Genomic DNA, 15546 nt, shown 5'->3' with positions numbered 1-15546 from the left:
AGCTAAATGTATTGATGCAAATGGACTTGGCGATAATTCTATAGAAGGCATTTTCAAAGCAGTGCAATGAATAGTATTCCTACAGAAAATATGAGGGCGGAGAGGAAGAGGTTAAACATTTCGAAAAAGAAACAGAGTCTTTGAATCCATTTTTGTATAATTCTGACTCCTAACAGATAAGTCGTTAGTCGTTTCATTTACTTAACAAAAGTTACAAATATTTGATTTACGCTTTTGATGTAAATGAAGAAAGTTTCATGTATCTAAAATATTTACAGGAAAGAAAGTTCTTACTTACTTGTACTTGCAAATAGTTTATCTTCTATTAGTTTAACTTGCAAGTGTTTTATTTACCCTTCCATCCATCATTTCCATCATATTCGAAATCTAAGTATAGTATAGAAAAAAAAGAACATTAAAAACCAGTGAATTTATCGATATTAAATGCATTTCCAGTAATCCTCCATCCATCTTTTTCGGATTTTTTTATTAAGTTGAGAAAGTTGAGTTTTTTTTTTGCATCTAAATCCAGATTCCAAAAGATATGATGAAAAGAAAATTCAATTTTCGACTTAAATTTATAAAAATTTGAATGAATGATTGTTGAAAAAAGTTGCAGATTTTCGATTTTTTTTCTTATTTTATTTTACATAACGTGATAATATTACTTTGCGTATCTGCTCGGAATGTTTGTTTTGGCAAATGTAACTTTTTTTTCTGAATCGAACAAGTCAACAGTAATTCACATGCAAAAAATTTGCATTCAACCAGGAACTTTATTTCGCTCGTTAACTTTATGTAGAAAGCTTTTTCGCTGTTACGTTTCAGCCTGTACTAGAACGTAAAAACGTATATCCGCATCATCCGCAATAGTTTCCACAACTTTATTTGGATTTAATTTTTTTTTTCTGTGCCTCTAGTATTTCATTAAACTTTATGTACATTGAATTTATGATATTTTTCTCATTTTATTGTTTGTTCTTATTACTTTTCCTTTTATCGATTTATTTAGCGATGGGTCCAATAAGAAAATATATCAACAAACCTATGCAAATGTAGTCTATGCATAGTTTTGGTTCAATATGAACACACATTATTGAAATTAACAACTCGTTGGATATTTGAACATCTCTACTTTACTCTATAACAGATGACATCTATACTATACTATATTCAATATAATTCAAATTATAGACTATTATAGAAAATTGACATTAAATGATTAAATTATTATAATTGATTCCACAAGAACTTTTATGACCAAATGAAAATCTAGACATCCCTGTAAAATGCGGGGTCTCGCAGATAAAACTACCAAATTGTCTGGAGACGTCAGATTGTAACATAAATCGGAAGCAATGGCTTCGATATCTGATCAAAAAAAAAGTCCAAACATGTGTTTTTAGATATAACACGCATGGAATTTTGATTATCAAGGCACTTTCTGCTTTGTGGTTTATTGGTGTCCTTTTCGTAAACTTTACATGTATTTTGTATGGAGCAATCAGGAGGTGCGGGAAATTATTAAAAAATCTAACCTTTCGGTTTATTTTTCTAGTATTTTCGTAATATTATTGTAATTGAAGTCATTTACACGAAAAACTGTAATGCAGAGTGACAAGAATTTATATAGCTGTTATTTCATTCAATTTTCTAGAGTTAGACTGACATTTTTAAAACAAACGCTACGAGGAGCATGTCACCATATTGCTATCGACTTTAAAATGTTTTCGTCCTATCAACCATAATTATTAATTAATTCCAATTCCAACACAATTTTTTGCTAGTAGAATTTGTAATTTCATCAAAGTTCTTGCCAAGATATTTCTAGTGAGTAGTGTAATTGCAAATGTGAGCTTATATTAAATAAAATTTGGACATTTTTTCCATGTTCAACGATATTGTAAAACTGTTCTAATTTAATTTTTTATTTCGTCGAATTGTTTTCAGTTTGACGGATTTTGACGTTACCTTTGCAAAGTGCCCACAGGAAATTGAAATCCAAGATTAAGTGTTGCTTAATTTTGGATATTTTCCACCAACTTTATTGATTATCCGGTTTTTTTATTAACAACTTTTTTTAAATTTCATCCTATTTCCTACATCTCGTCGAGGTCTTTCACAACACTATTTAATGAAATTGGACCACTTTTAGATGAAAAGTGAGGAAATTTATGTCAATTTTAGCTTTTTTAGTGCTTTTTGGCAGATATTTCTTTCACCTTGATTACTAATTTTCTCAAATTCTATCCTATTTCCTAGACCTAGTCAATACCTTTCCAACGAACTCTCTTTTGTTTAAGTCGGACAACATTTAGATGAAGTTTGTGGAAATTTTCGATCAATTTTACCAATTTTTGTAGCGCTTACTGTAGAGCTGTAGCGCAACAGAACCAGAACAAAAACTAAACTAAACTTAATTCTTCTGGAACGTTTAGTCATCTGTTATTGAAAGCTAATAACAATAGGCGATAAGCTCTGGATACAATTAACTTTTATAGGAAAATAAAATTACATAAAATAATTGAAGGAAAATATTTTGTAAAAATTACCAAACGATAGTTTAAACAAAGCAAGTAAGACGAGAAAACCGAATGTTAAAAACGCATTGGTTTCATAAAGAGAAGTGGTCTGGACGCTATTTAAACTTTCAGTCACACCTTCCGATGAAATACAAGAAAAACACAATCAGCTTACTAACCGAACGAATTTTATTAATATCCGAACGAGAATTTCATGAAAAAAAAAGTTTGAGCTTCTGAGGTCAACACTTGTAAAGAACTCATACCCAACTGGTCGAAAGTATAATTCAAAGAACGCGTTTGAAAGTGATGAGATCCATGCAACAGAAAAAGAAAGAAAATGAAAATGTGAAACCGGTAGTAGCCATTCCATACGTCAAATGTTTATTTGAAAAACTTAATAACATATGCAACGAAAATTTGGTAGTTGTTGGAAAAGCGGATAACACAATGCGAAGATCCTTGTTCAAAAAATTTAAAAATAAAACTCCAGCGATGCTACAGTCGTATGTTGTTTACAAAATCAAATGTGAATAAGGATATATATACATTGGAAATACCAGACAGTTGCTGAAAACTAGAATCTACCAACGCAAACATAACATTTACATCCAGAACGCAAACCATAGTGCACTATGTGACCATGCAATCAACAACAAACACACACCATTATGGGAAACTGCAAGAGTTCTGCACCATGAGACAGTGAAAAAGAAACGAGAAGTGTTGAAAATAGTTTCAATTAAGGGAGATACCAATGCAGTCAACAAACAAACCTATTCGAAAATGCTTTCGTCCACTTATAGCAATTTAATTCAGTCAAATTCAACCGCCAATTATTATTTCAACCTCTTAGACATAGCACTGACACTGCGTTGACTTAGATCCGGTCACGATAAAATCCTTTGTTATCGTTTCTGTCTACTTTGTGCACAATCATTCAATAGACATGTAAAGCCAATTTGTTGTTTACACTGACCAACATTGTTTCATCGAGGGGGGAATCACTTCCGAGTCAGTAAATCAAGTAAATCAAATTAAATCACAGTAAATCTATAGCATCTTGCCCGAGAACTTATAATAGTCATTTGTGTACCTGTTTTGGACGATTGATTTTAGGCAATTTCGCGGATTGTAGGCCGAACGAAGTGAGGCTTACAAGCGAAAGTGCCTTAAATCAACCGTCCCAAACAGGTGCACATGTGAGTTTTCATGCAGAGGGCCGGAAACCCGAGAAAATTCGAAAAATTGCCCTCATTTTCGGCCCCGAAGCATGAAAATAGTACATTGAATGACAAGGGGCGAAAGTAAAAAAATTCAACCGTGTGCGAGAGTTGATGCCCGCGCCGAAGGCAAGGGCCTCAATCGCACAGGTTGAATTTTTTTACTTTTGCCCCGAGTAGGCATGGGCGATAATGAAAATGATTATCGATAATTATCAATTATCGATAATCGATAATTATCGACTTTTTTTATCGAAAATTATCAAAAAAATATCGATAATCGATAATTATTGATATTTTGATAATTATCAAGATATCGATAATTCGATATATCGATATTTCGGTCCGAAAATCCGATATTTATCGATATATTCCGATATATCGGTATATTATCATGAATTTACAGATAAATATCAAAATATCGATATTTTGATAATTATCGAATTTCGATATTTTGATAATTATCGATAACTATTAAATTATCGATAACGATATGATTAATCGATTATCGATAATTTCTTTCGATTGATATTATCGATAATTTTGAACGCCTCCCATCCCTAGCCCCGAGTCGTTCATACTATTTTTTTTGATACCAACATCGAAAGTTGATACGTATCGCAAACAGCAGAACAAAACTTCATGTGTTAATTTCAATAAGCGCACTGGCGCACGCTTTATTTCAATTTTGATCGCAGTACACTTATTGACAAGAGTCGACTATTACATTATGTAGTCGACTTTCGCATTATGTATATTGACTTTCGCTTTATGTATTCTTTCTTTCTCCCCGCTCAAACACATAACTTGCATTTTTTTACTTTCGCCCCGGATTTCGAGGGCGAAAGTATCAACTTTCGATATTGGTATCAAATAGTCATTTGTGTACCTGTTTTGGACGATTGATTTTAGGCAATTTCGCGGATTGTAGGCCGAACGAAGTGAGGCTTACAAGCGAAAGTGCCTTAAATCAACCGTCCCAAACAGGTGCACATGTGAGTTTTCATGCAGAGGGCCGGAAACCCGAGAAAATTCGAAAAATTGCCCTCATTTTCGGCCCCGAAGCATGAAAAAAAATTTATTTAGAAAGAAAGAATACATAAAGCGAAAGTCAATATACATAATGCGAAAGTCGACTACATAATGTAATAGTCGACTCTTGTCAATAAGTGTACTGCGATCAAATAGTCATTTGTGTACCTGTTTTGGACGATTGATTTAAGGCAATTTCGCGGATTGTAGGCCGAACGAAGTGAGGTCTACAAGCGAAAGTGCCTTAAATCAACCGTCCCAAACAGGTGCACATGTGAGTTTTCATGCAGAGGGCCGGAAACCCGAGAAAATTCGAAAAATTGCCCTCATTTTCGGCCCCGAAGCATGAAAATTGAAAAAAAGCGTGCGCCAGTGCTCTTATTGAATAGTACATTTCATGCTTCGGGGCCGAAAATGAGGGCAATTTTTCGAATTTTCTCGGGTTTCCGGCCCTCTGCATGAAAACTTACATGTGCACCTGTTTGGGACGGTTGATTTAAGGCACTTTCGCTTGTAAGCCTCACTTCGTTCGGCCTACAATCCGCGAAATTGCCTAAAATCAATCGTCCAAAACAGGTACACAAATAACCATTGAATGACAAGGGGCGAAAGTAAAAAAATTCAACCGTGTGCGAGAGTTGGAGCCCGCGATAAAAATTTTCAAAAAAGCAAGTGAGATTCAAGTTTTAAGGTTTGTGTGTGTATGCGGGTTGGAGTTTTCTAGTTTAGATTTCTCGGCACACACAATTTCTTTGTTCGTATTTCCGCTATTTAATTGTGTGTATTGTTCAACTCGGCCTCGTCATCAATATTCACACGAAAATTGGAGTTTTCATATTTTCATAACTAGTTACATAAACGAGTTCGACACTTAATTGTTAATGAGATCTCGAATTTAAATTCACGGTTTTCAGTTGTGATTTGTCAGATTTAAACATTTATTATTGGTTTCATTTCGCGGGGAATGAACCTTACTGATATGCTTGTCATGAAAACCGACCTTTTTTAATGCTCACTTAAAAAGCAGGTCGATTTAATTCGATGAACATTTAACTCAATTTTTTCGACTAAATTTCTCCGGAAACATTACTCCACATTACTATTAAATTTTCAGAAAGCTTTATTTAATTTCTATTACATCTAATAAGAGCATGACGTGTATAATAATAGCGTTGTATAATTAAGATCAACATTAATGTTGTACATGTATCCCATCAATAATTCAAACATCGTCGGCAAACAACGTGCAAAGTAACATTGTGCGCTGCATTCAAAGTTGAAAGTGCCTAAGAAGTTGAAACTGTAAAACTGTGGGTGTGGGTGTGCATAGTAGGGATGTAAATAAATAATGATTGTATGCTTTTGTTACCTTTGCTATAGCAACAGTTAACCAAATTTCAATTCAAAAGATATGCATTTTAGCCTTTGATACTTTGTTTTTAATATATTGTATTGAATGCTGCATAGGGGCTAGCTGGGTAAATTTTTTCTCCCTTGTATGCAGCATCAATACGAGTTTTATCATATTTCAACAGCTGTAAATCAGAACCTTTTTGGTAGACGTTTTGAGTTAGTATTTGAGTTAGTCAAGTTCATTCAATTCTTGTCAAAATTTCATTAATTCCTATCTGCACATTATTTTGATTACAAAAAAGCGTATTCAGACATTTTATTCATCAAACATAATGTTATCTCGCATGTTGTCAGTGTCAGTTGCATTGACATACATTTAACAACATCCCATGTGTAGGAGGAATGAAAGCTCGGCCATGAAAAAGTTGGTTAATTCTTTTTGTTTTTTTTTTGGTGGATCGTGGATGTACCAAAATTGTATTTCAATTTTAAATGCAGGACCGATTTTTAATTAATATATTAGAAGCTGCAAATTAATGAATTTAAAATAATAAAATTGCAAACTGACGTTAAAATTAAATTATTTCGTTTTAGTAGAAGGTAAAGCCGTACGTATCTACTCCAAACATCGGTTTTTAATCTGAACTTCGGTCAGCTTTTCCAAGTGCAAGCTACTCAATGTTTTGTGAAAACCAAAACAGAAACACAACCAAAGATATCAGTGAGAAATGAATTCTACGCATAGAGTGCAAGGTTCTGAAAGAACAGGTCACGACAACCCTGAGTTGATCACGAACCTGTTCGTATAGGAGATATAGGAGATCACAAAGAGGTTGTAACTAGCGGAGGAATCATTACAATAGGGAAAGTTTCCGCTGGAAATAGGATGACCAAGTCCGAACTATGGTAGTTTTTAAATTGACACCAGTTTGCAGAGCCTGTAATCGTGCAAACTTTTTTGGGAATTTTCATAAATTTTCTCCAATTTTTGCGATTGCTGAGACGCAGTACCTAATCAAATTTTCTCAAATACAATGAAAATCGTTGAAATGCGAGAAGATGTTTTCGTGAATTAAGGTGTTAGGTACTGCGCCTTCTTTACGGTTTTGGACTTCCTGACCGAACGGAGTGTTACTTTATTTTCACTGATGATTTCATTTCATTGACAGAAACATTCTATTCTACCTACGTTAGAATATTTTTACCAAGTACGCAAATTTGCTGTTATTAAACATTGGAGTAAAGGAAGGGAAAATAGAACTATGCCTTTGCCTCGTGTTCCGCTCTTCTATATGTGTATGCACAATGGTATATAATGCATCCTATAGAGACGTTCATTATCAAACCTCATCTTTGACAAGGTTTATGTACTATTTCTAGGCTAGCGACATTACAATAGGAACAAAAAGCGATTCGTGTATAACGTTACAAAAGCTTTCTTCGTGTGACGTGTTAGTCGCCATCTACGCTATGTAATAGTTATCAGATCGGTATACTCTTATTGTTCCACTTATAATACATCATTTACGAAACTAACTGAACTCAGTAGAAGTTTGGTAAATTGAATCAAGAACCCATTCTTTTCAAGTTTCGCTAAGCCTTAATTAAATCAAAGTTTCTATCGAAGAAATTACAGCGAAATTTCAATCTGATGTTAGAATTTAAAGTTACGAGAGTATGTTTCGTAAAGTGTTTTAAACAGGAACATACAGTATTTGATTTTACGTTTATCCAGACAATATAGCTTGTACATGTTATACAACATTCATAAGTTACTAAAACTATCTTGAGTTAATAGAATCTGTTGTAATTTTTGTCGTCCCAATTATTATTTCTTTTGAGTTGAAATTCGTCCTATTCATTCCATTTGAATCAGCGAAAGTTACAACGTTATAACGTCAAAACTATATACACGGAATAAAATCTTTATTGGACGTAAAACTTCTTCATAATGAATCCGTTATAATATCTTCTCTCTTTCATAAATATATTTCATGTTTCAGAAGAAAACTAGGTCTCCCCTTTACGGTGAGTCAGGTACCTCGACTGATTAACTGATTTCAATCTCAATACAAGTTTCTTGAGAATAAATTGCCGTCGATTGCTTTTGTAATTAGATATGAAAGTCTTTATTTTCCCAAATCAATCTATTTCTACAAGAAAGTACAGGTCTTGTGCAAGAACAAATGAAGTACGAGCCTTCATATGGTCGCATAAGTTACATGTGGGTTGTAAGGTTCTACACATAAACGTCGAAACATTTCTATGTCGTTGGTTCGGTTACCGAAGTGTTGACTGAACAACAATATTTTAGATAGCAGAGGCGCTAAGCACCAAACCTCCAACTGTGACATTAGGCAGACACATTTGTAAATCAATAGCGAACGGTTTCCGCAATTGTTTCGATCAGAGACACAAACAGTATTTTTTTATTTGTCTAAAACATTTAAAAAATTGCCACATCTCATCAGCCCATGGCGACAGTGGCAAAGAAATGACCAAACACTAAGCCCTTAGTCATACTTCTATGCATGTACACCTCTAATCATAAACGATAATGTAAGTTCACTTTCATAGAAAAATGAAATTACTGCATTGTTTCATCACCAAACATGCTATCACATGCGGGATGTGGTAGAGTTTACCCACAAAGCTGGTTTAATCCAAATGGATTTTCATGTATGATTCACCACAGGTCGAAACAGTGGCAGAAACCATTCGCTACGAATCTATTTCTGTTAAAATTGCCTTTCTTATGCTTAAATATTCAATTCAATTCAATTAAATTCAATTCACCACATTATAGATGACGGTACAACACCGTAGCCTGAGGTAGGTCATCAAAGAACACCCAAGGACATCATTATCGTAGCCGCGAGTACTGTCGTAGCGTCTCAAGCGAAAAACAAAACGCAAACAGGCTGAAAACGCTCCTTCTAACGACGTATGTCGATATGTCGACATCATACCTATTAATACTGAATAATAACTGAGAAAATTTTTCATGCAAAATCCATGAATGCAAGTACCAATCCATGAGCGTTTTTACTATAATATCACTCACATTACATGACTCCCAAGTACAGTCATGGTATAAACAAATATTTTTGGGGAAAAATATTTTGTTACATTCCATTAAACACTGTGGAATTACTGTGGAATTACATATGTTTCTATTTTATTTCATGATCAAGATGATACAAGATCGAATTGTGTTTGTCCAAACATTTTGAAAATTAAAAAAGCTGAGTAAACGTAAAATCAAGCGTAAAATGCTTGTTATTTTTTCTGAAAGTACGTCAATAAATAGTTATTTATACAATCGAGTGATTGTTACTAGAGGCCGCAGCCTGAGTGGCATACAACGTTTTTCTCTATGAATGATTCAAAAGCCGGGTTTATATTATTAAAGTAACTAAAAAATATATGAATTTTATTAAAAATAAAATAGTAAGTTTGCATTTCACTTTTCGCAGCTGGTTGCTCGTTTCATAACATCACCTCCTATGACGGAAACGACCCCATTTCGCAACTTGTTGCATAACTATTATACTCCACAGTGTGCGTCTAGGGAGATAAGTAGTATATTATGTCGTTCTTCCAAATTTCCTCCTACACAATAAGCGAATTTCCCAACAGATACGTATTCGATCACCTATTTCATTTTCGCAGTTTTCATGCTACTTATAAAAGCAATAACAGAAGGAATTTGTCTCTATAAAAGCGAATCATAACGAATCAAAATAGAAGATCATTATTTCTTTGCGTCATCGCGTCATTTCACTAATCAGCCTTAAAACATTGTACCGTAGTACTCCTCCTCATAGCATTAAAATAGAAAATATTTGGAGGCCGGCGATTTCGACGAAAAATAAATAAAATGAGCTGTAGGGTAACGTCGACCTATATATTAGGCAAGGTTCTGAAAGAACAGGTTAAGACAGCCACGAAGGCGGGTGACAGCGAAATTGATAAACGCTCTCAGTACAGATTGTGTGTGAAATCATTTTGAAGAAAATGTTTTTTTAGGAAAATTCGGAATTTTGTTTTTGTTAGGTTGGCTTTTTCATATAAACTTCGTAGCCCTTGACGCAATTTGTGTGTTACCCGCCTTCATGATCAACTCAGAGTTGTCTTAACCTGTTATTTCAGAACCTTGTATAAGTAGGTACATATTTTTTGATGAATTTTGTTACAGTCACTGATGATGACTTCGATTTGAAGTCGAAATATTTGGCAAATTAAAAGAATAAACTGAGCTATTCCGACTTTAAAATACAAAAAGTAAGTAGGTATGTTTATGTCGTCGCTACCAATCCGAAAAAACGTTCGGTAACCGTTTCTATCAAATCATTTACCTGTGATGTTTCAGTTAAATGACTGTTTGTAAAAATGTGTAGAAACAGTGCTATGGTTAAAACCGTAATATGTTAAGAGTTGCTACCAGAATTTAAAACAAAGCAGACATGAGTTGGAATCATTATTTATTTATATGTCATCATGAATCAGAATTAATAAAATCCAGGTTAGTTCACACCACCTACAGCTTTCAAAATTGGTGAAGCTGCTTCCACTACGCCTGATGCAATAGAGCCGACAACAGGAACGCTCTCGACGGCAGAACCAACTTGATCAACAGTTTGTGAAACTTGGCTCGCGAAATCTCCAGCTGTCCTATCAATTACGTCATTGCCAATAAAAGAAACAAGTTGACCCAGATCTACGAGTATTCCATTTAAAGGATTAGATTCAGGTATAGCTTCACTCAGTCCAATAAAGATATTCGCCGTTTCGTCAATGCGACCTCCAAGGAATTCGAGGAGATCAGTCTCTGCTATCGGTGAACCAATTACCTGCGAGTGAAGTAGCACAGTTACAATTGTTATTTGCAAACATTTTTTATGTCAAAATGAAATTTTCGCAATTATAATTGAAAAGAAAATTTTCGACTTACACCGGTAAATATTGCCACCGCAAAAATAAATATGTAGATTTTCATGGTACTGTCCTGATAGATGGTACTCAATTAACTGATAAAATTAGAGGTTTTAACTGCCTTTTATATTGGAAGATAATTGAAAAATATAAATATTTGCTGTTCAAGTCTGTATTTTTTCAGCTTTGAAAATTGAGAATTTAGTTGACATCATAGACAGAGGGAACCAACAAAACAACATTCCGAATAATAACTATAAACGCCCTAGTGAAAAAAATATATATGAAAATGCTTTACCGCACTGTTCACTGTTGCGAATATATTTTCCATACTTCAATATCAAAATGAAGCTGTATAGATGTTAGAGTGTTCTTATCTGAGAGTTTTTCTGGTATTTCAGTATGTTTTTTTACGGACTGTGTCATTGTGAGCAGTCTTTTTTTCGCATTAAAAAATATCATGTTGAAAACAAAATTCAATTGATTTTATAACAAAAACTTCTTTTTGCCGCTTTGGGTTGGTTTGGTTATTGATGTTGACAACAGCTGTGTACCCGCGGTATACCTCTCCGAAAAAGAGAAACAAAATTGACTACAAGCAATCCTACAAGACTAGTAAGAAACTACCTGAAATAATATTTTCATTTTCTAAATAGGTGTATCAGTCAAAAACCCTTAAAAGAGTAAAAGTGACGCAAGTCACTGTGCATACTTCCAAAACAACTGATATCGCTTAAGGTGACGCATTCTGCGCATGTACGCAAAAATTGTAAAAGCAAAAGTTTGACCGAAAAAATTGTAGAAAAAAAATTACCAAAAAAATTTTGCGTCACAAATTGGATAATGATTCGGCATTTTTCCGTTTGTCCATTCTTTCAGGACATATTTTTCCCTATTTTAATAATTTTGTTAACAGTAATTTTCTCAACATCTGCCACTTGTGACGCAAAATTTTTTTGGCAATTTTTTTTTCTAGAATTTTTTCGGTCAAACTTTTGCTTTTACAATTTTTGCGTACATGCACAGAATGCGTCACCTTCAGCGATGGAAGTATGCACAGGGACTTGCGTCACTTTTACTCTTTTAAGGGTTTTTGACTGATATCAATTGTTTTGGAAGTATGCACAGGGACTTGCGTCACTTTTTACCCTTTGAAGGATTTTTGACTGATATCACTTGTTTTGGAAGAATATACAATAGTAGAACCAATATGTCAATTCATTTCAAGATGAAACAGAAAATATTTCCAATCAGTTCAGTTGAGTTGAAAAGGAGAAGCAATAATTATATTTATTGAGACTCCTGATGACCGCAACAGTGAAAGACAGAATTACGTTAAGCTAAATAAAACATAAATTTATTGACATTCAAATATTGTACACAATGCGACAAAAAAGACTGCTCACAATTATGGCGCAGCCATTATTTATCTATATATATCAATACGTCTTAAAAATTAATTTATCGTAAAATAGAAGCTATGTTAATCGAAGAATGTGCCACTTTTGTTAGTATGCGCTGTGAGTATGCAGATGAAGTAATAGTTTTAAGTTAAAATTAAAAATATTTTAAATTTGAAAGATTTAAAAAATACTAAATTTACAGTTTGTTCATTTCATTTTTACACAGTTTCTAAAGATTGTCGATATGTCAGAGTTTTTTTATGTACCCAGTCAATTAAGTTCTTCCCAAATTGCGCAATATTTGAATTCGCGATAGAAATTTTAAATTTTGCGCCAAAAATTCATAATTTGGGAAGAACTTAATTGACTGGGTACATTTAAAACTCTGACATATCTAAAACTGTGTAAAAATGGCATGAACAAACTGTAGGAAAAAAGTTTTAGGTGATCCGAGCTTACCAAAAGCGAACAAAGTTCTACCATACACATCCACACACACACTTAAATGTGTGCTTATATGGGGCTTATATGGGAACTTCGAGGAGCCCTAGCTCCGAAACGAGGCCCGTTCCCCCCAAATTTTTTTTGTGGAATGTCTTAGAATGACGACTAGAATCTACTCCCAAAATTTTAAGAAATTCTTAAGAAGACTTTAGAAGATAGGCCTCTAACTGGAAACACGGACGAACGTAGGATTTTTAGCCCCGTACGAAGTACTGGGGGCTTATAAGATTAATATGCCGTTTGTAACACGTCGAATTGGAAGCAGACAGTAAGGGCAAAGCATTTGGTTATGTTCATAGATGACGAATCCGCAATAAAAAAAATGTCCGTCCGTCCGTCCGTCCGTCCGTGACCCCTCCAAGGGGGTAATCACTAGTAAATCAGTAAATCAAGTAAATCACGGTAAATCACAAAAAATTTTGAAAAATTTTTGAAAATTTTTTAATTGTCACTGGATTACATTTCGAAGTATCGTGGCCGTAAACATATAGGATAAATTTCATGAACTAATACAAATTGAAGTAAATAGATTCAAATTTAGTAGAAACTTCATTTTTGATTTACTTGATTTACTGTGATTTACTGTGATTTACCGTGATTTACCGTGATTTACTGAGCTAGTAAATCAGTGATTACCCCTCGGACCCCTCTAGCTAGAGTAAATCACAACCTTTTTTCAAAATTCTTTTTTTCCCCGATTGGTATCGACAAAAGTAAGGTCAAGTTCGAAAATGGGCATGGTAGGGTCGGCCCCTCCAGAGCTAGGGCCCTATAGGTGTTTTTCAGTCTTTCGACGATATCTACCGAAATACGCACGCAATAGCTGCTTGTGATATATCAAATGAAAGGTATTGACGAGTAGAACAAAGTTGCTGAACATTGTTTTTGGGTAAGATGCAACGTGGGCTTGTTGGGGGGCTCAAAGGTCGTTACTCGGCCCTAAATGTTTTTTGCACATAAATCGAGTAAATCTCATCCGATTTTGCTAGATTTTGTTTCATTTGAGAGATAATTGAATGCCGAATAGAATGATGGCAAAAAAAGTTTCAAATTTGGGCCCTTGCACTAAGGCCGCTACTCGGCCCTAAGTGTTTTTTGCACATAAATCGAGTAAATCTCATCCGATTTTGCTAGTTTTTGTTTCATTTGAGAGATAATTGAATGCCGAATAGAATGATGGCGAAAAAAGTTTCAAATTTGGGCCCTTGGACTAAGGCCGCTACTCGGCCTTAGGTGTTTTTTGCACATAAATCGAGTAAATCTCATCCGATTTTGCTAGATTTTGTTTCATTTGAGAGATAATTGAATGCCGAATAGAATGGTGGCAAAAAAAGTTTCAAATTTGGGCCCTTGCACTAAGGCCGCTACTCGGCCCTAAGTGTTTTTTGCACATAAATCGAGTAAATCTCAACCGATTTTGCTAGTTTTTGTTTCATTTGAGAGGTAATTGAATACCCAATGGAAAGTTGGCAAAAATTTTTGGGTTTCTAAAATAATGTCGTAAATTGTTGGTTCTATTTGAAAGGTACTTCGTACGGGCTTTCGTAATTGCGCTATGCGCAATTTTAAAAATGAACAGTTTCAGTAAATTTGACAATGCTCAACTTGACTTGCATTTTGGTAACAGACGCATTAGAGGGTTGTAGACGTATTAGGGTTCCGGGCTTATTAGGGCTACGGACGTATTATGGTTGCGGACGAAATAGGATTACGGGTTGTACGGGGCTAAGTCGCAGCAAACGCTCCGACTGTTCTGATGCCTTGTTTCATTTCATGTCTTAGCAAAGGGGAAACGTTGGTTGCATGAAAGGGGCAGTTCACGCTCCATGCAATCCCACTCTTACTTGGTAAACTGACATAGAATCAAAATGATCTTATCAAAAACAGAAATTAAAAAAAAAATAAAAATCGTCCACTCTAATCCTTTCCAATGTTCTAAGAATGCATGCTGCATTTCCTCTTTAAATAGCAATTGAAGTTTAAATATTGTAGCAAAAAAAATAGAAAATAGATGGTTCTTATACCAATTTAATTGTTGCGGGCTTGAAACAAACACAAATTTTTAGACCCGTACGAAGTACTGGGGTCTTATAGGTTTACGCATACGTTTGTAACACGTCGAATTGGACTCCCTGAGTAAGGGGAAACCTATTGTGGTTGTCTAGAGATGCCAAATCCGCGAAAAAAAATATGTCCGTCTGTCCGTCTGTCTGTCTGCACGATAACTTGAGTAAAACGCATCCGATTTTGAAAATTCTTTTTTTCCCGTTTGGTAATGTCAAAAGACAGGCTAAGTTCGAAGATGAGTGATTTTGGATCGACCCCTCCCGAGCTGTGGCCCAATAAGTGCTTTACGGTTTTTCGAAGATATCTCCGAACATTTAAACGTTAAACTTGTAAGTGATACGTCAAATAAAAGGTATTTAGAATACCGATCGACAAAAAAAAAGTTTATGGAAATCGGATGTCCGACTCGTGAGTTAGACCCCTTGGTGTGAAACAGGCACAGGGCGGGAAGCAGTTTTTGCTTGTAGGTCGGCCAAATTTGAACATATTTCGTCTGTTTTCACTTTA

General features: G+C 34.6%; 2 protein-coding genes across 7 annotated transcripts in view; one reads left to right on the top strand and one right to left on the bottom strand.

Moving 5' to 3' along the window:
* LOC119066665 (neural cell adhesion molecule 1-like) overlaps window positions 1–15546 on the top strand; it is a 69289-nt gene that overhangs the window by 20941 nt on the left and 32802 nt on the right. The window lies entirely within an intron of this gene.
* On the bottom strand, window positions 10602–11151 carry LOC119066667. The gene is made up of 2 exons (XM_037169252.1): window positions 11085–11151; window positions 10602–10983 (listed from the first exon to the last, which is right to left on the bottom strand). The coding sequence occupies exons 1-2, from the start codon at window positions 11127–11129 to the stop codon at window positions 10657–10659; spliced, it is 372 nt and encodes a 123-aa protein (XP_037025147.1). The 5' UTR covers window positions 11130–11151; the 3' UTR covers window positions 10602–10656.

The sequence above is a fragment of the Bradysia coprophila genome, chromosome IV, assembly GCF_014529535.1.
Source record: "Bradysia coprophila strain Holo2 chromosome IV, BU_Bcop_v1, whole genome shotgun sequence".
Classification (NCBI taxonomy): Eukaryota; Metazoa; Arthropoda; class Insecta; order Diptera; family Sciaridae; genus Bradysia; species Bradysia coprophila.
Note: the sequence above shows the minus strand (reverse complement) of the source record. Positions and strands in the feature narration are given on the sequence as shown.